This window comes from Mercenaria mercenaria, chromosome 5 (assembly GCF_021730395.1).
Source record: "Mercenaria mercenaria strain notata chromosome 5, MADL_Memer_1, whole genome shotgun sequence".
In the NCBI taxonomy this organism is placed as follows: Eukaryota; Metazoa; Mollusca; class Bivalvia; order Venerida; family Veneridae; genus Mercenaria; species Mercenaria mercenaria.
In genome coordinates, this window is record NC_069365.1 from 56958701 (window position 1) to 56981372 (window position 22672).

The window sequence follows — 22672 nt, forward strand, 5'->3', positions numbered from 1 at the left end:
GTACAGCTGTACACTTCCTGTCCGAAAACTATGATATTTGTGGACGAGTCATCAGAAATTCTAACATGAAATTTGAAGAAATTAACTATTTCTAAAACAACAGTTGCAAAAGTCGTAATCTGTTTTTAAAAAATTGCAGTAGATACGTAGTCATTTTTACATGACAAAGTCACATTAGCTGAAAAAATAGAACTTACACTGCGGTTTGTTGTTGCGGTGTCGAGGTAAAAACACTCGTGCTAAATAAATCCTGATCTGTGTCATTTGGCATAGTTCGGATTTCAACGGCAGTTGTTTATTTGTGTCAACAGAGAAATGGCAACTAACGTTAGCAAAGACGTGGTAATTTTCGTTTTCTATTTGGTATTCAGTCAAAACTGAAGTAACTTACAGATAATTGTACAATATTTTTTTCATGGACTAAACATGTCATTTTTGTTGTAAATTCAACAGTTCGTAGAAATGAAAATGACTGGTGATGCATAAAAAATGGATTGTCATAGTCATGCGACCTGTCATGTTTCATGATGTTCCGTACCTTTCCCGTACATGACAGTCTGAGAGTGTATTCATAAACCCTGTTAAAGTAGGATTGCTAGACAAAACCACACAATAAAAACATAGCCAATTTAATTTGGTACAGTGTAAGTTTTGACCTGTCAATTTTATTTTAGTTGTCCTAGTTTCAAATGATTTTTATTTGGCAGTGGCTAGAGAATCAGAGAACTGGAATCGGTTTCCTAGACAGCGAACTTATTAGTCTGGAACCGGTTCTGTAGCCAAAGTACCGTGCATAGGCTAGGGAACCGGAATGTTAATTCTATGCATAAAGCTGCCGAAATTCATTTTGTTTCTTTTGGTAATTAAGTATCATGCATGTTGTTATCTTAATTAATTTTACCATTTCAGCAAGCCATGCCCTTGCATTTATCTGCGATTAATGTGTCTCCACATACTGTCCGCTATATTGGAATGATATAAACACTAAACAGTTCCTAAAATAATATAAGGGTAGAATATAGTAATATATGGTAATAACTTGAGAAATAGAAACAGTCTTCCTCTTGTGATTTATATAAGACTGGAATATACTTCAAATTCGGCAAATTCATTTCCGAAATTCAGTAATTCATGACTTTCTATTGATACCAGATTATTAGCACCCGGTTTAAAAAAAAAAAGAATAGAAAAGAAAAAATAATATAATTATACATGTATACACATTAATTTTAAACAGACTTATCTACTTCTTTGTATACAATCCGCGATAATAAAAGAAAAGAAAAACCCAGGATTGTGGGATATGTAATTACATTTAGATTGTTAAATCGAATGTTTATGGATGAGGGAAAGGGGAGGGAAGGGCCATGGTAAGAGCGCCTCCTCGTGGTGTGGCCTGGATGTGACAGGAAGAATCATTTCACAGTCTTAATTGCCATGTGGTTTCATCATCACTATCAACTACTTTTCATCCATTTGTATCAAGATTCATCCTGTCATAACTGAACGCCCTCTGTTCCGTTAATACTACAGCTCTACTTCTACTAACAATTGACATTTTACTATATTACTAGCTATTACTTGTCATAATACTACTAATGTAACAGTTACAGCTTAACCATTTCCACCAATTTTAATATTGTTTGTTATATTTCGGTTTGCTGTGATGCTGACAACGATTTCCGCAAACATTCGTACTACTTTATATCATTCCAATATAACGGACAGTATGCGGCGAGTACACTTTTGCAGACACAGTAAACGCAGATAAATGCAAGTGCATGGCTTGCTGAAATGGTAAAATTAATTAAGATGATAACATGCATGATACTTACCAAAAGAAACAAAGTGAATTCCGGTAGCTTTATGCATAGAAATAAAATTCCGGTTCCCTAGACTATGCACGGTACTTTGGCTAGAGAACCGGTTCTGGACGAATAAGTTCACTGTCTAGGGAACCGATTCCGGTTCTCTAGCCACTGCCTTTTTATTTACATTCTGTTTCTTTAATTGATTTTTTGAACCGTCTGTCGGTCTGTCAGTCTGTTGGTCTGTCCGCAATTTTCGTGTCCGGTCCATATCTTTGTCATCGATGGATGGATTTTCAAATAACTTGGCATGAATGTGTACCACAGTAAGACGACGTGTCGCGCGCAAGACCCAGGTCCGTAGCTCAAAGGTCAAGGTCACACTTAGACGTTAAAGGATAGTGCATTGATGGGCGTGTCCGGTCCCTATCTTTGTCATCGATGGATGGATTTTCAAATAACTTTGCATGAACGTGTACCACAGTAAGACGATGTGTCGCACGCAAGACCCAGGTCCGTAGCTCAAAGGTCAAGGTCACACTTAGACGTTAAAGGATAGTGCATTGATGGGCGTGTCCGGTCCATATCTTTGTCATCGATGGATGGATTTTCAAATAACTTGGCATGAATGTGTACCACAGTAAGACGACGTGTCCCGCGCAAGACCCAGGTCCGTAGCTCAAAGGTCAAGGTCACACTTAGACATTAAAGGATAGTGCATTGATGGGCGTGTCCGGTCCATATCTTTGTCATCCATGGATGGATTTTCAAATAACTTGGCATGGATGTGTACCACAGTAAGACGACGTGTCGCGCGCAAGACCCAGGTCCGTAGCTCAAAGGTCAAGGTCACACTTAGACGTTAAAGGATAGTGCATTGATGGGCGTGTCCGGTCCATATCTTTGTCATCCATGGATGGATTTTCAAATAACTTGGCATGAATGTGTACCACAGTAAGACGACGTGTCGCGCGCAAGACCCAGGTCCGTAGCTCAAAGGTCCTAAACTCTAACATCGGCCATAACTGTTCATTCAAAGTGCCATCCGGGGCATGTGTCATCCTATGGAGACAGCTCTTGTTTTGTTTTAAGGAATGTATTTATAACACTACACCATGTCAACATAATTGAATAACCATATTATTCTTAAAAAAGGTAAACAATTTTGCTCTAAACTGGCAATTACTTTTAATTTTGTATACATGTCCATTTATGAAAAGGCAGTTCTTGATTGGATGTGGAAATTAGACATTGCCAAAAAAAACTTTCCTTGATTAAGATTGACATATTGGACTGGAAAAAAAACACAATTGATGAGTGATACTTCAATGTGAGGAAAACACATGAAATAAAAACACTGCTTGAAGTGTTTCCACAAAGTGCTTCTACTTTCACAACATTTGGTTTTCTAGGAATCACTTTGACATGGTGAAAAGAAAAGATACTGGATACACTGTAGGAGCATACAACATAAAAGAGGACCATGACAAACTATTATTATGTATCATCACTGTAAAGTGTCAATCACACATTATTACAACCAAAATTAATGTGCCATTTAAGTGGTAGGCTAAAGAGTATCGGGACACTTTTTTTAGCATGTCATGCAGAAGTCAGGTTTTGCCATGTCAAAGTTGTAATCTTATTGGTACATGTACTGCAAATTGAGCTCAGAGGGCAAATCTATCGGTCATATTTCGTGTCCAGATCATAACTTAATAAATTTTCATGGTATTCGCTTCAAACTTGGCATATTTGGCTCAAATGTCAAATCCGTCTGTCTTATTTTGTGCCTGGAGCATAATTTAACAACCATTCTAATATGCTTGTCTCTGTTAAAACACTCTTACGATAGAATGACGTCACGTTAACGTGCGGTGACGTCAAAGTTTTTGTTGCAACCAAGAAAGAGCGCTTCTATATTTTATCTACTGTTTTAGATTAAGGGCATATTAGAATCGAAATAATTTATAGCAAAAGAGTGTTTTAACACTATTTTTACACTTGGGCGGTAATACGTCGCACAAATAATTTCACACGAGCTGTGCCCTCATGAAATTATTACACCCGACGTATAACCACCCATCGCGCATAAATAGTATTAAAACACTCTTTTGCTATAAATTATTTCTTAATTCAATTATTGGCTTTAAGGTATTGGACCTGTAATGACAATCGGCAATTTCCGTGTGATTACGTTATCTCCGAATTCTACTCGGGTGTTCTTCAGCTTAAAGAAACACACAGCTTTCTATACCCACACAGCTTTCTATACCAGTCGAGAAATGTAGATAGTGCATGTGGAGAATACCTAATCGAATGGAAAGTGCCGATTGCCATTTCAGGTCCTTTACCTTAAACTTGGCATTTAGGAAGATTAGGTCATTGATTTTTTTGATTTTTCAAAACAACCTGTGGCTTTCTTAAGGAGGTAGGTTACCTTTATATTTGTTTGTGCGCATGTCCAACCGGAAGCTAACGTGACGATTTACGACGACGTTTACGACAAACTAAATGTGTTTGTATATTCATTCTTCTGAAAACAAATCATAGACCTGTCTTCGATCTGACGCTTTATGGTTTAATAATGCAGAAATAATGAATAAATTGCCGCAGAAACGCTTCAAAACAATGTTGCCTTAAAATGACGTCATTGACGTCATGACGTTACGTGTCAGTTACCGCGCAAAATGAATAGCTTTTATCTTGAAAGTACGTAATTCTGTGCATTTTCTTTATTCAAACTATTTTCAAATAACCATTATTTGCTGAAATATTTTTTATTAGTCTTTTGCTCTGAATAATAATCAATATTTTGCTTCTTTTGTGTAGTTATATTGAAATGTTATGCGGAATGTAAGAAAATGGATGATGGTAACCAATGTTATTTGGAATATAGTTGGGTGAGAGGTTACTTGTTACGGTCATTTTCAAATAAAAAATCTAGCAGGCCGATTTGTTATACCTATTTTTCAGGTTCCGTTGATAATTTGTTACTTATATACTAAAACTAAGATCTAAAATTGTTCAAATTTCAGTAGAAAATTGTGGTTTCTTGAATTGAATTGATGTTACCATGGAAACGAAGCCCGTGACCTATGTATCTAAATGTAAATTTCAAAAGCGTTGACACTAGTCTATTTAAGAAACACAGCATCGGCTTTTTATTTTCATTTCACCAATATCCATGAGAATAATAGTAGCATGTTGAACGATTTTTCCATGAAAAATGCCAGACGAGGTGTACTGCTGTAAGTATTGTAAGCTTAGAAATTTGTTTGAATAAATGCAGATAACACAAAAATATAACTTACGTTAGAAATAATATGTTTTAAAGCTACATCAACTAGAAAGATAATCTAATTCAATATTATTTGATAAGAAATTACGACAAAAGGCAAGACATAAGCCATTTTAAACATCTCGGTTGCCATGGTTACTTTAAACATTAAGAAAAATAGGGTACCATGTATAGTGCTTGGTATTTTGCTAATAATATTACCCAAATATTCCATGTTGGTCATTAACAAAATGGCACTGAATCCGTCGAAAACCCCTATTTTTATACATAATTGTTTAAAAATGAAAGAAAATGCGTTACCATGGAAACACGAGTCCCGCGACATATATATTTTAAGCTTATATTAGAAAGATAACGTGCAAACCAGTAAAATTATAGATTATGCTGACTTCTATGGATATAAATGAAACTAAAATACACTGAAAAGTGTTAAATATCCGTATTTTCCTTCTTCTTTCAATATGAAATACATTTGGAGGGTCATGTTCTTCAAACCTGGATAAATATTGAACTTGAAGGGACAGAGACAAACGAATCTGAGATTTTAGCAGTTAAAACTTCATATTACACGAAATACAAAACGATGCTGCGGTTCAACTAATTTGATTTTACCCTTATAACAAGGTAACCTACCTCCTTAAGGGGAAAATATAGCGCGATAAACCACAAAAATGTGAAAATCCAAATCATTTGATTTTCATGATAACAGGCACAGTACCAACTTGCATGAACTGATGCAAGTGTCTTTATGAATATAGCACCTGATGAGAAATAAATTATGTTGTTAGTTTGACATAATTATCCGTCCGCGAGTTGTAAATTTGAAGAAACATATGGGGTAATTAGGGTTGAAAAATATATATAAATGCCAACTTCATCAATTATTTTCTATGCATATTACATAACATTTTCTTAAAAATACAAGGGGAAAATATGACATTCGTTAAGGGAAAATATAACAGTTTAAGGGGAAAATATATCTACTTTTTGCTAGGGGAAACAGCCTGTATCAGCTGTAAAAAATAGCAAAAATAAAAATCACTGATTAATCAACTTAAAAATTTTGACTGATTCCCAAAACTAAATTTACATCAATGTTTTTTGAATTTGCTGCCTTTAAAATGATATAAATGTATAATAAGATAATGACATTAATTTCTAGCCCTGCAATAACATATCATAGTGTAAGACAAAATTTATCACAGTCTTGAGACAGGAACTGGTACTAAATGCAGTATGAAACTGATATTGCATGTTCATATATTTCATTATTAGTAATGAATTACATATATATTTATATTTATAGCAGTATGTTATTGATTGTACTCCTGAAACTACATGTATAGTGTTTCATTCAAGTGATTTAAGATATATATTTAGACATTTATATACACTTGTTTATTGAAAACATTCCAACTGATTATCTAAGCCATATCTACCACTGTGGAAATTTAGAGAAAATTATTTTTCAAAAACAGAATACCGAATAAACTGGAAAATTATATTTAATACCTTATTAAATATAAAGGGGCCTCCTTGGCCGAGTGGTTACAGTCGCTGACTTCAAATCACTTGCCCCTCACCGAAGTAGGTTCGAGCCTCACTCAGGGCGTTGAATTCTTCATGTGAGGAAGCCATCCAGCTGGCTTATGGAAGGTCGATGGTTCTACCCTGATGCCCGCTCAAAATGAAATAATGCCCGGAGGGGCACCAGGGGTCTTCCTCCACCATCAAAGCTGGAAAGTCGCCATATGACCTATAATTGTGTCGGTGCAACGTTAAACCCAACAAAAAAAAAAAAAAATTATTACATATAAAACTGTTTCAGAGTAGAACATGTGTTAATGATTCATAGAGTCTCAAAATAGTTTTATTAGTTTTTAGCTCGACTATTCGAAGAATAGGGGAGCTATCCTACTCACCCCGGCGTCGGCATTAGCGTGAGCGTCACACAAATGTTAAAGTTTGCGTACCACCCCAAATATTTTCGAAGTCCATTGAGATATTGCTTTGATATTTTGCATACTTGTTTACCATCATGACCCTAGTCTGTAATAAGGAGGAGGCAACTCTATCAAGCATTTTGACTGAATTATGGCCCCTTTTCGACTTAGAATAAATGTTAAAGTTTGAGTACCACCCCAAATATTTTCAAAGTCCATTGAGATATTGCTTTGATATTTTGCATACTTGTTTACCATCATGACCCCAGTCTGTAAAAAGGAGGGAACTCTATCAAGCAATTTGACTGAATTATGGCCCCTTTTCGACTTAGAATATGCTTATTGTAATGTTATAGTTTTACTCATAGCTTATATTATACTATCAAGCACTGAGAATAGTCTAGCGCGCTGTCCACTGACAGCTCTTGTTTTATTAAGCTGCCCCTTCACAGACTGGTTTAAAAAATGTACCAGCTTCATTCATAAAATGGTTATCTGACGTTGAGGAATATCAAAACTAGTTAAAACCAGAATTAAATATTTATTTAGTAAAGCTTTTTAAAGGTGTCTCTGAGAATACTGTCAATTATGCCTGACCAGTACTTTTGAAACATATAGAATTTCCAGTTTACAGATGATTAAAGTAAACGGATCAATATGGCTATAATAGTTTAAGAAATTCTACAATTTGACCTGTACTGTGTAAACAAATTACTTCTAAAATTAAACAAACATGATTTAATACTTTTGTAATACGAAATGTCCTTCAGAAATAAGAATGTCTAAATATTTGAAAAGTCAGTTAAACATTTTCCAGTTTTCTCACTATTACTTAGAGTGAGATATAGATACGAAAATTATTTAATATTAGGGTATGAAATTTCTCTCAAAAAATAAAAACTGGTCGGTTACTTTTATCAGGTAAAAGGGAAAAAGCAAATTTGCCGCTTGAGTTTTAAGCCTTAAATGTTTGGGCTGTTGTCATTTAATTTGATTTGTATGTTTAGGGGTTGGAGGAGGTGGAACCATAGATCAACCTGATCCAGGGTAAACTTCTCGCAATTATGAAAACTTTTCAGTTTGTAAAAAAGAATTGTGCTTAACATTTTCATTCAAACAATTGAGTTGTAAACCTAGAAGAAGGTAGGGAAGAATTGTTAAGCATTATTTATACATGGATATGCTTCTGTGATGTCCAGTTCTTCACTAGTGAATGTTTCTGTGAAAGCATTTGTACTGTCTCTGGTATACCCCGCAATTACTCCCATGCGAAGTCATTTACAATGTTTCTTTCATGCTCTTTATCACAAGTTAGTATTTTCCATCAAAATGAAATATTAAGCCCATCAAGGTAATTTGCTCTGATCTTAAGATTTGCACAGTCTTGATAGATTTATTATGAAATTTTCATCAGATTTGTTTTGACTGTGACTAAGCTAGCCTTTAAAGGCAAAGAAAAATTATTAAAAGTTACTGCCAGAAATGAAGATACTGTACATGAAACGGAATAATGTATAGATGATAGTATTGAAACAACAATGCTATTGTAAAAGATGTTTTGTCCATACCCACCCAGCTAAGTAGACAGAGCACAAGGTTATGAACGCCATGTTTTGTGTTTGGCTGTAGGGCAAGGCCATTATACCGGTACACACATGTTGGAATGTTGTCATTTGTTGGCAAAGCACAAGTCAGTTATGGCGCAGAAATGAAGGAAAAGTGTTATGGTTATCAGATCAAGTTATATAACTTTAACATTGTCGAAAACAGACGATGATACCCAAAATGAAATATCAGTTTATTCTATATTTTTCAGGAAGCTGGCTACAATGTTGGGGCAGAATCTCCACCGCCAGCATATGACCAGTATGTGGGTGAGCAGACAGGAACGAACACGCATGTGCCGCCGACATACTCAGCTACAGCTGCATCAAATGACATGGGTAATTAGGAAAAAACTTCTCTTTTGTGGATACTCTAAATCTGCTGTTTAGAGTTTGTAAAATGTTAAAAAGGCATTCACCACTGTGATTCACCATTTTGTTTGTCTTTCAATTGGTAGATTTCAGGTTACAAATTTCAAATCATATCATACAACTAAGTTATCCAGCTTGCTTTGGGAAGTTAATGGTTGTACCCAAATGTCATCCCATACCTGTAATATTGCTTAGAATTTCTTTTTCCACTTGACTTTGGAAAGTGGGCTAGGCCCTAATTGTTGGCGCGACTATAGACAATAAGACTATAAGAAAAATTATAGATAGCAATATCAGATGTTTTGTATTGTGTCAGGATGATAAATTGCACATTAATAAGTGTGCTGTATGAATAGAGTTGATACATTATATAAATGTCACACGCAGATGTGGATGACATGTGATATGCTCTCATCCAAATGGAATTTGGGAACACTCTAGAGGCCACAGTTGTGATCCATTCTTTATGAAACTTGGTCAGAATGTTTGTTTTGATGATCTCTAGGTCAAGATTGAAACTGGGTCATTTGGGGTCAAAAACTAGGTCAGTAGGCCAGATCAAAGGAAAATCTTGTTAACACTCTAGAGTCCACAGTTTAAGTTTGAAACTAATGAGAATTGGTCAGAATGTTTGCCTTGATGACCTTTAGGTCAAGTTTGAATCTGGGTCATGTGGGGTCAAAAACTAGGTCACCCGGTCAAATCAAAGAAAAAGCTTGATAATACGCTGTAGGCCACATTTATGACCCTATCTTCGTGAATCTTGGTCAGAATGTTTATCTTGATAATCTTTAGCCCAAGTTTGAATCTGGATCATGTGAGGTCAAAAACTAGGTCACTAGGCCAAATCAAAGAAAAATCTAGTTAACAAGCCGTCCACAGTTTAAGTTTGAAACTCATGAGAATTGGTCAGAATAATTGCCTTGATGACTTATAGGTCAAGTTCGAATCTTGGTCATGTGGGGTCAGAAACTAGGTCACCTGGTCAAATCAAAGGAAAAGCTTGTTAACAGTCTAGAGGTCACATTTATGACCCTATCTTCATGAAACTTAGTCAGAATGTTTATCTTGATGATCTTTAGGCCAAGTTCGAATCTGGGTCCTGTGGGATCAAAAACTAGGTCATCTGGTCAAATCAAAGGAAAAGCTTGATAACAGGCTGTAGGCCACATTTATGACCCTATCTTCATGAAACATGATCAGAATGTTTATCTTGATGATCTTTAGCCCAAGTTTGAATCTGGGTCATGTGGGGTCAAAAACTAGGTCACTAGGCCAGATCAAAGGAAAATCTGGTTAACATTCTAGAGTCCACAGTTTAAGTTTGAAACTCATGAGAATTGGTCAGAATAATTGCCTTGATGACTTATAGGCCAAGTTTGAATCTGGGTCATGTGGGGTCAAAAACTAGGTCACCCTTTCAAATCAAAGGAAAAGCTTGTTAACACTCTTCCGGGTGATAACTCAAGAACGCTTGGGCCTAGGATCATGAAAGTTGATAGGAAGATTGGTCATGACCAGCAGATGACCCCTATTGATTTTGAGATCAGTAGGTCAAAGGTCAAGGTCACAGTGACCCGGAACAGTTAAACGGTTTCCGGATGATGACATAAGAACGCTTGGGCCTAGGATTATGAAAGTTGATAGGGAGGTTGGTCATGACCAGCAGATGACTCCTATTGGTTTTGAGATCAGTATATCAAAGGTCAAGGTCACAATGACCTGGAACAGTTAAACGGTTTCCGGACATCAACTTAAGAACGCTTGGGTCTAGGATCCTGAAAATTGATAGGGAGGTTCGTCATGACCAGCAGATGACCCCTATTGCTTTTGAGGTCAGTAGGTCAGAGGTCAAGGTCACAGTGACCCAGAATAGTTAAACGGTTTTCCGACGATAACTCAAGAACGCTTTGGCGTAGGATTATGAAAGTTGATAATGAGGTTGGTCATGACCAGTAGATGTCCCCTATTGATTTTGAGGTCAGTAGGTCAAAGGTCAAGGTCACAGTGACCCAGAACAGTTAAACCGTTTCATGATGATAACTTGAGAATGCTTGGGCCTAGGATCACGAAACTTAATAGAGAGGTTGATCATGACCAGCAGATGACCCCTATTGATTTTGAGGTCAATAGGTCAAAGGTCAAGTTCACATTGACCCAGAACAGTAGAACTTTTGTGTACAGTGACCAAATAATTTCTGTTCCTTGTGCAGTTACTGAATGCATCAAGGGGGGCATTTCATGTTCTATGAGCTCTTGTTAATTCATTCTTTTCGTAAAACGGAATACATTTATTTACAGCCGTATTAAGTCCATAAACGTTTTTTATGAAAAGCGGAATGTTTTGTTGATTACAGCTCCGCCACCATCCTATGATTCACTGTACGGCAAAGTGAAGGCAGCGAAAGCAGGATCAGAGGGCAATGTTGATTTCTGCAAGAAATTTTTCGTCATTCTATGTGGAACAAGTATGTCTTTGTAATTTTTTCTCTTCTTGACCGGATACATTTGGGTCTTCTCTCTCTTGTTTTGTCAGTTTATTTTTCTGCGTGCTAGGTATAGTTGTTAAGACTATTTATACTAACCTGCATGTTGTATTTTGGTAAAAAATTGAAACCTTGTATTATGTTCTGATTTCTAGTAAAAAATGGTCACTTCAAAGTTGACTTTAACTCATTTAGGTCTTTCGGCAAAATCTTTATTTGCCAGACAATCTGGGAAAAAATCTCAAAATTATTTCTATGGATAAAGTGATATTACTTACATCAAACTACTTATCTTTAAATTTTGGAGATATTTTAATCTAAAATGTGTTTATCACTTAAAATTATCAGTATATTTTCTGTTCATTTCAGTTGGGTGTACGATTATGCTGGCAGTTGTTATGGCAATACCTGTAGCTATGATTGTAATGGGTAAGTGTGTTCAGGTATTCAAAAGTACTGGTAAGCCATTTAAGTCTGTTGAATATGCATCAAGGGTAAGCCATTTAAGTCTGTTGAGTATGCATCAAGGGTAAGCCATTTATGTCTGTTGAGTATGCATCAAGGGTAAGCCATTTATGTCTGTTGAATATGCATCAAGGGTAAGCCATTTAAGTCTGTTGAATACGCATCAAGGGTAAGCCATTTAAGTCTGATGTCTGCACAGCAAGGGTAAGCCATTTAAGTCTGTTGAATATGCACCAAGGGTAAGCCATTTAAGTCTGATGAATACACAGCAAGGGTAAGCCATTTAAGTCTGTTGAATATGCATCAAGGATAAGCTATTTAAGTCTGTTGAATACACAGCAAGGGTAAGCCATTTAAGTCTGTTGAATATGCATCAAGGGTAAGCCATTTAAGTCTGATGTCTGCACAGCAAGGGTAAGCCATTTAAGTCTGTTGAATATGCATCAAGGATAAGTCATTCAAGTCTGATGAATACACAGTAAGGGTAAGCCATTTAAGTCTGATGAATATGCATCAATGGTAAGCCATTTAAGTCTGTTGAGTATGCATCAAGGGTAAGCCATTAATTTCTGTTGAGTATGTATCAAGGGTAAGCCATTTAAGTCTGTTGAATATGCATCAAGGGTAAGCCATTTAAGTCTGATGTCTGCACAGCAAGGGTAAGCCATTTAAGTCTGTTGAATATGCACCAAGGGTAAGCCATTTAAGTCTGATGTCTGCACAGCAAGGGTAAGCCATTTAAGTCTGTTGAATATGCACCAAGGGTAAGCCATTTAAGTCTGATGTCTGCACAGCAAGGGTAAGCCATTTAAGTCTGTTGAATATGCACCAAGGGTAAGCCATTTAAGTCTGATGTCTGCACAGCAAGGGTAAGCCATTTAAGTCTGATGAATAAGCCATTTAAGTCTGATGTCTGCACAGCAAGGGTAAGCCATTTAAGTCTGTTGAATATGCACCAAGGGTAAGCCATTTAAGTCTGATGTCTGCACAGCAAGGGTAAGCCATTTAAGTCTGATGAATACACAGCAAGGGTAAGCCATTTAAGTCTGTTGAATATGCATCAAGGATAAGCCATTTAAGTCTGATGAATACACAGCAAGGGTAAGCCATTTAAATCTGTTGAATATGCACCAAGGGTAAGCCATTTAAGTCTGATGAATACACAGCAAGGGTAAGCCATTTAAGTCTGTTGAATATGCATCAAGGATAAGCCATTTAAGTCTGATGAATACACAGCAAGGGTAAGCCATTTAAGTCTGATGAATGCATAGCAAGGGTAAGCTGTTTAAGTCTGTTGAGTTCGCATAAAAGGTAAGCCATTTAAGTCTGTTGAATATGCATCAAGAGTAAGCCATTTATGTCTGTTGAATACGCAAAAGGATAAGCCATTTAAGTCTGATGAATATGCATCAAGATTAAGCCACTTAAGTCTGCTGAATACGCATCAATAAGTCTGTTGAATATGCATCATGGGTAAGCCATTTATATCTGTTGAATACGCATCATGGGTAAGCCATTTAAGTAAGTTGAATACGCCTCAAGAACTAAATTTTCATAAGTGCTTCGATCTATTTAAGATTTTAGGTGACAAAACTGGGTTTGCAGAATTTATTCTCTGCACATTTTACATCTTCTTTATGATAATTTTCCTTCAAAGAAAGATAAACAGACAGGTAGTGGGCCCATAATGACATTCTGCAATTTCCAAATTATATTCTTGAGTTAGGCAGTTTTGAGTTAGGCAGTTCAGCATTCTTTGGATGAAAATGCAGTTGAAGATGTATATGACTTTCTGTAAAAAAAACCCAGAGAATGCAGAGAGTCTGTATACAGAGAAAAAATTAATTTGCCAACTCAATAAGGGTCTGCTAAAGGGATTCATATCAGAATAATTTTAAAGGTTATGGGCATCTGTGCATAACAGTGGGAGCTCAAGAAGAAAAGCTTCAAAGTAGTTTGTAAAAGGTTCATAGTTTGGTACATTTTGATGTTCTCTATGATGTTTTGGTGGAATACATTGTGTTGTAAATAATTTCTTATGTAAGCACCTCCTTTGTCACTTTTAAAGGGAAGTTGTGAATTAATTTACAAAATAAATATATGAGCCGTGCCATGTGAAAGCCAACATAGTGGGTTTGCGACCAGCATGGATCCAGACCAGCCTGCGCATCCGCGCAGTCTGGTCAGGATCCATGCTGTTCACTTTTAAATCCTATTGAAACTGGAGAAACTGTTAGCGAACAGCATGGATCCTGACCAGACTGCGCGGATGCGCAGGCTGGTCTGGATCCATACTGGTCGCAAACCCACTATGTTGGCTTTCACATGGCACGGCTCATATGTGTGAAAATGTAATGAAATGCAAATAAATCATTTGCATGTAACAAATTACACGTTTTATTGTGTTTGCAGGAGCTATACATAAAGATGACTGTCCAGCGGAACGTATGATCCCGATTTACCTGATAGTTGGCGGGTCTTTCGGTATTGTGAAGAACCTGTCAAGTCTGTTACAGAGGTGTAAGAATAAAGATGAGGAGGATGGGGATGAGAAGAATGCTAAAACTAACCCGTTCGATGCTACTCTCAATTGCTTCCTATTTGCCTGGTTTATTGCAGGTAAGATATAAATCAAATGTTTGAAAGTCAGTTACAGCCATTACATCAGTGTTGCTTGATTATGGCCCCCTTTGAAGAAGGAGGGGTATATTGTTTTGCAGATGTCAGTCGGTCGGTATGTAGACCAATCTGTTTCCGATGATAACTTATGAATGCTTGGGCCTAGGATCATGAAAGTTGATGGGATGGTTGATCATAACCAGTAGATGACCCCTATTGATTTTGAGATCAGTAGGTCAAAGGTCAAGGTGACAGTGACCCAGAATAGTTAAAAAGGTTTCCGGATGATAACTCAAGAACGCTTGGGCCTACGATCATGGAAGTTGATAGGGAGGCTGTTCATGACCAGCAAATGACTCCTATTGATTTTGAGGTCAGTAGGTGAAAGATCAAGGTCACAGTGACCAGGAATGGTTTAACAGTTTCCGGATGGTAACTCTAGAACGCTTTGGCCTAGGATCATGAACGTTGATAGGATGGTTAGTCCTAACCAGCAGATGACCCCTATAGATTTTGAGATCAGTAGATCAAAGGTCAAGGTCACAGCGACCCAGAACATTTAAACGGTTTCCGGATGATAACTAAAGGTCAATTTGACCAAGAACAGTAGAACATTTGTGCACAGTGACCAGATAATTTCTGTTCCTTGTGCAATTACTGAATGCATCAAGTGGGGCATTTCGTGTTCTACGAGCTCTTGTTTTCATAAAATTTAGTGCATTTAGTAAAACCGTTATCGGCTTTCATTCTTGTTGAAAAAAAGGGATGTCTGGTGAGGTGTTATTAAGCAAAAATAGAAATTACTATTTAATTATTTTGTTACTATAGCATAACAGAAGTATACTTGGTGCAGACTGCAATTTAAGAGACTCATTTGTTATCTGTACGTCAATATTTTAACAAGTCCAAATGTCTGTAATAGAAAAAGTCATTGTCTTTTTATCATGTAACAGTGTCACAACTTATGCTGATATTCAAAATTCCTTAGCACATCCGAATAAAACTTATTTTAGTACAGTGTCAAAGGTGGCAGTCACACTTCATTTAACACATAAAAAAAAATTCTGTTTTTATCCTTATCCTGCTAATTTCTATAATGAACTGGTCCATGTTTTAATTTGGACAAAACCATTAATTGTCAGAAGGGGTGCTTACCAAAAAGATACTGACTGAACGGCGAACAGTGCAGATTATGATCAGACTGCACAGATGTGCAGGCTGATCATGATCTACACTGGCCGCAAGGGCAGACTCAATCATGTCCAGCATGATAAGGGTAAATTATGCAAAGATGATGCATATACTCATTAAGAAAATCTTCATGGAACAAATTGTTTCAATATTTAAAATTTCTTGAGTGTAGGTGGATGGTTTGGCATCTGGAATTTTCAGTATTGTTGAAACATCTTTTCATCTGAACTACTAGTCAGAATTACATCAAACTTGGTGTCCGGCATCCTGGCATGAACCTCTTTTAGGTTTGATCAAATGGTTCCACTCGAGTTTATTGAGGAGTGGCGATAGCTAAAAAATAAATGACTTCAAATGGCATCTGATGAACCACTTGATTGATCTTCACCAAACTTGGTCTGTAGCAAATGGTTCTGCTTGACTCCCTTAGTGGCTGCTAAAGCTAAAAATAAAAAAAAGACTTGGTGACCTTCACCATATTTGGTCTGTAAATTCATTGAAATAGTTTTTCTTGACTGAACCACAGCTAAAAAACTGAAAAGTTTTAAATGGCTTTTTCTTAAAAATGATTGATTCTTTTACACTAAATCTGATACGAAACAACTTTAAATGGATCTGCTAGACTGGCATTTGAGGACTACTAGGGTCAAAACCTGTCACTAGGTCAAATTTTTTAAATAACATTATATGAATCATAATCTTTATATTTAATCTAAGGGTAATTTGAAACCTGATCACCAGATCAAATCAGAAAAACCTAAACACAGTAGAGGGCACATTTTGTGTCAGATCTTCAAGTTCATGAATCCATGTCAGAATGTTTGTCTTTTTGAAATCAAAGTAAATCGATGAAAAAAACCTTGACAACATCCTAGAGTACTGATCTACATGAAACTATGTCTGAATGTTTGTCTTTTTGAAATCAGTGTCATATTTGAAACAAGATCATTTAAGTTCAGAAACTAGGCCACTAGGTAAAATCATAGAAAAAAACCTTAACATCCTAGAGGACTGATCTCCATGAAAGTATGTCAGACTGTATGTCTTTATTAAATCGAAGTAAAGTTTGAAACTGCCATCTGGGCTCAGAAATAAGGTCACAAGGTCAAACCGTAGAAAAACCTTGTTAACACTCTCAAGGTCACATTTTTTACCCAGGAACCCGAGCTTACTTGAAACATGCATTTTTGTGCCCCCCCCCCCATGGGGCCATATAGATTTGCTGAGAATGTTGTGTCGCGCCTAGCTCCAAAAGTGTTTGACGTACATTGTAGAGTCACAAAACTTTACAGGAATGTTGGTCAGCATGTGTAGTTGTGCAGCTGGGGTTTTGCATCCGGATTCATTCAGTCATGTAGGAGTTATGGCCCCTGACTTTGTAAAAATTGGTCATTTTAATGTTGTGTCGTGCCTAGCTCCAAAAGTATTTGACGTAGAGTCACAAAACTTTACAGGATTGTTGGTCAGCATGTGTAGTTGTGCACCTGGGGTTTCACGTCCGGATTCATTCAGTCCTGTAGGAGTTATGGCCCCTGACTTTGTAAAAATTGGTCATTTTAATGTTGCGTCGCGCCTAGCTCCAAAAGTATTTGACCTAGAGTCACAAAACTTTACAGGCATGTTGGTCAGCATGTGTAGTGTGTACCTGGGGTTTCTCGTCTGGATTCATTCAGTCATGTAGGAGTTATGGCCCCTGACTTAGTAAAAAGTTGGTCATTTTAATGTTGTGTCGCGCATAGCTCCTAAAGTATTTGACCTAGAGTCACCAAAGTTTACAGGAATGTTGGTTAGCATGTGCAGTTTGGCACCTGGGGTTTCACGTCCAGATTCATTCAGTCATGTAGGAGTTATGGCCCCTGACTTATTTTGTTTTTTTAGCTCACCTGTCACAAAGTGACAAGATGAGCTTTTGTGATCGCGCGGTGTCCGTCGTCAGTCCGTGCGTGCGTGCGTCCGTAAACTTTTGCTTGTGACCACTCTAGAGGTCACATTTTTTGTGGGATCTTTATGAAAATTGGTCAGAATGTTCATCTTGATGATATCTAGGTCAAGTTCGAAAGTGGGTCACGTGCCTTCAAAAACTAGGTCAGTAGGTCTAAAAATAGAAAAACCTTGTGACCTCTCTGGAGGCCATGTATTTCACAAGATCTTCATGAAAATTGGTCAGAATGTTCACCTTGATGATATCTAGGTCAAGTTCGAAACTGGGTCACGTGCCGTCAAAAACTAGGTCAGTAGATCTAAAAATAGAAAAACCTTGTGACCTCTCTAGAGGCCAAATATTTCATAAGATCTTCATGAAAATTGGTGAGAACGTTCACCTTGATGATATCTAGGTCAAGTTCGAAACTGGGTCACGTGCCTTCAAAAACTAGGTCAGTAGGTCAAATAATAGAAAAACCTTTCGACCTCTCTAAAGGCCATATTTTTCATGGGATCTGTATGAAAGTTGGTCTGAATGTTCATCTTGATGATATCTAGGTCAGTTTCGAAACTGGGTCACGTGCGGTCAAAAACTAGGTCAGTAGGTCTAAAAATAGAAAAACCTTGTGACCTCTCTAGAGGCCATACTTGTGAATGGATCTCCATAAAAATTGGTCAGAATGTTCATCTTGATGATATCTAGGTCTAGTTCGAAAGTGGGTCACCTGCCCTCAAAAACTAGGTCAGTAGGTCTAAAATTAGAAAAACCTTGTGACCTCTCTGGAGGCCATGTATTTCACAAGATCTTCATGAAAATTGGTCAGAATGTTCACCTTGATGATATCTAGGTCAAGTTCGAAACTGGGTCACGTGCCATCAAAAACTAGGTCAGTAGATCTGAAAATAGAAAAACCTTGTGACCTCTCTAGAGGCCATATTTTTCATGAGATCTGTATGAAAGTTAGTCAGAATGTTCATCTTGATGATATTTAGGTCAAGTTCGAAAGTGGGTCACGTGCCATCAAAAACTAGGTCAGTAGGTCAAATAATAGAAAAACCTTGTGACCTCTCTTAAGGCCATATTTTTCAATGGATCTTCATAAAAGTTGGTCTGAATGTTCATCTTGATGATATCTAGGTCAGAATCGAAACAGGGTCATGTGCGGTCAAAAACTAGGTCAGTAGGTCTAAAAATAAAAACACCTTGTGACCTCTCTAGAGGCCATACTTGTGAATGGATCTCCATAAAAATTGGTCAGAATGTTCGTCTTGATGATATCGAGGTCAAGTTCGAAATTGGGTAACGTGCCATCAAAAAGTAGGTCAGTAGGTCAAATAATGAAAAAACCTTGTGACTTCTCTAGAGGCCATATTTTTCATGGGATCTGTATGAAAGTTGGTCTGAGTGTTTATCTTGATGATATCTAGGTCAAGTTTGAAACTGGGTCAACAGCGATCAAAAACTAGGTCAGTAGGTCTTGAAATAGAAAGACCTTGTGACCTCTCTAGAGGCCATACCCTTGAATGGATCTTCATGAAAATTGGTCAGAATGTTCACCTTGATGATATCTAGGTCAAGTTTGAAACTGGGTCATGTGCCTTAAAAAACTAGGTCAATAGGTCAAATAATAGAAAAACCTTGTGACCTCTCTAGAGACCATATTTTTCAATGGATCTTCCTGAAAATTGGTCAGAATTTTTATCTTGTTTAGTTTTTTCATTACACAAGACCAGACTTCTTGTCCAGACTGACTCAAAAAAAAAAAGTTTGTGAAACATGTATGTTAAAATGTACTTGACCTATGACCTAGAATCATAAAGCATTAGAGGATTGTTTTATAGCCTGTGAAGTGTTCTCTTTAGGATTTTACTCAGCGAGGCCAGAGTTATGGCTAACTAAGTGAAAAATACACATAAGGTTCTTAAAAGTTTGTGTTGCAAACATCTTAAAAATTATTTAACCTGAATCATAAAACCATGTTACAGTGGCAGGAGGGGGTGTGGGGTGGGGGGGGGGGGAAGGAGCACCTGTGTCCTATGAACACACATCTAGTTGACAATCACAATTAGATAATAAGCTAACATTTATGATGATTTGTAAAAATTTACAGGAAATGTTTGGGTGTACAGGACAAAGGATGAATGGACGAGTGATTCTATGGCAGATAACTACTGTGATCCATCTCTCTACTGGTTCGCTTTCTGGCTCATCACATCGACGTATATCTTACTGGGCTGCATCTGTTGTTGCGTCTGCTTCGGCGGTATAATGGCGGCATGTTGTGGAGCGCTAGAGAACAAATAGAATGTGCAAGATTTATAAACCTTATTATTCTGTACCATACGGTTCCGTACTGTATGGTAGTTCTTTATAGAAATGTACTTCAGTTGATATTGGAAATCTTCCTATGAACACAAATGAGGGTGTTACATACATATGCACATAGACTTGTTTTGTACTTGATAATTATTGATATATCAATACTTTAACAAATAATCAGATCATTTTTATCAACAGTCATTGTTCTTTATCAATGCTGATTGTTAACATTAGATATTTTTTCTGCATAGCACTAATAAAATTAAAAATTTACTTATGGTAGAAAATTTTCGTCTGACAGGTATTTGAGCCGTGCCATGAGAAAACCAACATAATGGGTTTGCGACCAGAATGGATCCAGACCAGCCTGCGCATCCGCGCAGTCTGGTCAGGATCCATGCTGTTCGCTTTCAAAGCCTATTGGAATTATAGAAATTGTTAGCGAACAGCATGGATCCTGACCAGACAGTCTGCGCGGATGCGCAGGCTGGTCTGGATCCATGCTGGTCGAAAAGCCACTATGTTGGTTTTCTCATGGCGCGGCTCATTTGTTTTTCATGCAATCATGACATGATCAAAAACTTCTACGCTTGGCTAGAAATAAACCAAAGAAAAATTGTGTAATTCAGTCAGGACCTGAATCCAATTTTGAAACATTTTGCTTTTAGAATGAGAGATTGGGTATAACAGAATCAGTATACCGGATTAAAGGATATATGGTTCATTTAACAAGTATGATTAATCCGTAATTGTTCCAATTGTAGCCAAGACCTGTATTAACATTAAGGCAGATTAAAAGTGTAGGATGGTTAATTATCAGGGACCTAGACTAAGACTTGCCCACATCTTGTTAAGTTATTGGGGAAAGATCATTGACTTCCCAGGAACCACATTTGGACAGTAGATACTAAGTATTTTTATTCCATTGTGATCTATTCATTTCATTGTCAATATTAAGGACATTGCGTATGACAGCATTGACTTTGGGTTTATGGTTGAAAACAAATTGGTTTATATATTAAAAACTTGATTTTTTATGACAATATGTATTACCCTGTCATACATATTATTATGCATGCTTAAAAGCAATAAACTTTTAACAATGCATGTTTTTTTCCCAAAGAAAATGTCGCAGTAAATATTTCATAGCTTAGGCTTTTATTTTAGGTGAAGACATAGGTTATTAGATTTGTATCGAGAAATATGCACAAGTTCTAGGCGGAAATATTGCGCGACTTAAGAGCACAATACTTTCCGCAAAAGAACGAGTGCATATTTTTCAGTGCAAATCTAATAATCTTTTTATTACATAATGCATATTTACTTAAAATTGTTACATAAATGATATAAATTTGTTCTTATGCATGAGTTTAGCTGAAAATATCGTCGTTAAAGAACTTTTAAACGTGACATGAAACTCAACTGACGTCACACACCTGATATGAAATTTGAATGTCAGTATGGAATAATATTGACGTTTTAGGTTCCATTGAAATTTATGAGTATGTAACAAACATGCATATATGAATATACTTCACACAGAAAAGTTACTGAAAAGTCGTCAGTAACTACAGAAAAGCATAATATATTATTTGATTTATATGGTACTTACCTTAGACTAAGTTAGTGGCAGATAAGTGTAAAAATTTAGGCATGTGTTGTTATATTTTTATATATAATAGATAGGTAAGTATTTACTTTCGTTGTAACATGTGTCGTTGTTGTTAAAATTATGCTCCAGCATTGTATCTTAAGAATATCTAAGGTGAAGAATTTTTACACAATTTGCAATAATAATAATAGTAACAACTTTATTTATAGTGGATAACATATTTGGCTTAGTCAGTTTACAGGTTACAAGGGGCCTTTTCATTATAGATATTTTGATTTGTTTTCTTATAGAAAATTCTACTGAGTTTTTGTAGTTCTTTTTTCAGCTTGATATATTTTAATCTTCATGTTTTTTGTACTTATGGTAACTTGTGGTAACTGTGGAAACATTTTCAGGTAACTGCAACATATCAAAACTTCTTGTAGCAATAAGGTGCTTTATTGTAAGCTCACTTTTGCTAGAAATTGGTTTTAAACTTCTAAATGTAGGTGGTATATATGAGGTGTCCAGTTATTCTTTATAAAACTGCTGACCAGATTTTCATCAAACTTGATCTGTCAAATCCTTTGACCAAGCTTTCTTTCTCTGCCACTTTTAAAATAAATTTAAATTCAGTTTTAAAGTAATTACTAAATAATAGATCTTGTACTTGATAGTTTTACCAAACTTTTCAGTCAGTATTTTAACATTTTGCTTCTGTTTTTTTTTTTTTTTTTTTTTTTTCATGACACCAAATCAGAGTGAAATCAGTAAGCTCTGCCAAAGCATTCTCGCAGCTGGAATACCAGTAATTTACCTCTTTCAATGAATTGTCTCAAACCGTTCTTTTTTACCAGTATATAGAAATTTTCTTGCTTTAAAAGACTTGCATTGTATTTGTATGTGGCATGCAGTGTGGAGCAAGTTAAATTCATGACATTGTTCACTGCCATGTACCTGTAGACTTTGCTTAATATTTTAAGATTGGATTAATTGTAAACAATGAAGAAGTTTGAATTAATTGTAAACAATGAAGAAGTTTGAATTAA

General features: G+C 36.4%; 2 protein-coding genes across 2 annotated transcripts in view; one reads left to right on the plus strand and one right to left on the minus strand.

Moving 5' to 3' along the window:
• The window catches only part of LOC123557310 (methionine adenosyltransferase 2 subunit beta-like), a 33093-nt gene extending 32793 nt beyond the window's left edge, over positions 1-300 (minus strand). The window contains exon 1 of the mRNA XM_053543669.1: positions 198-300. The gene's annotated coding sequence lies outside the window, so the exon portion shown is untranslated. The remainder of the gene's footprint in view (positions 1-197) is intronic.
• LOC123557313 (transmembrane protein 272-like) lies at positions 231-20305 on the plus strand. Its single transcript, XM_045348725.2, has 6 exons — positions 231-342; positions 8869-8995; positions 11386-11496; positions 11884-11943; positions 14392-14598; positions 19824-20305. The coding sequence occupies exons 1-6, from the start codon at positions 316-318 to the stop codon at positions 20015-20017; spliced, it is 726 nt and encodes a 241-aa protein (XP_045204660.1). The 5' UTR covers positions 231-315; the 3' UTR covers positions 20018-20305.
• The last annotated feature ends 2367 nt before the right edge of the window (positions 20306-22672 follow it).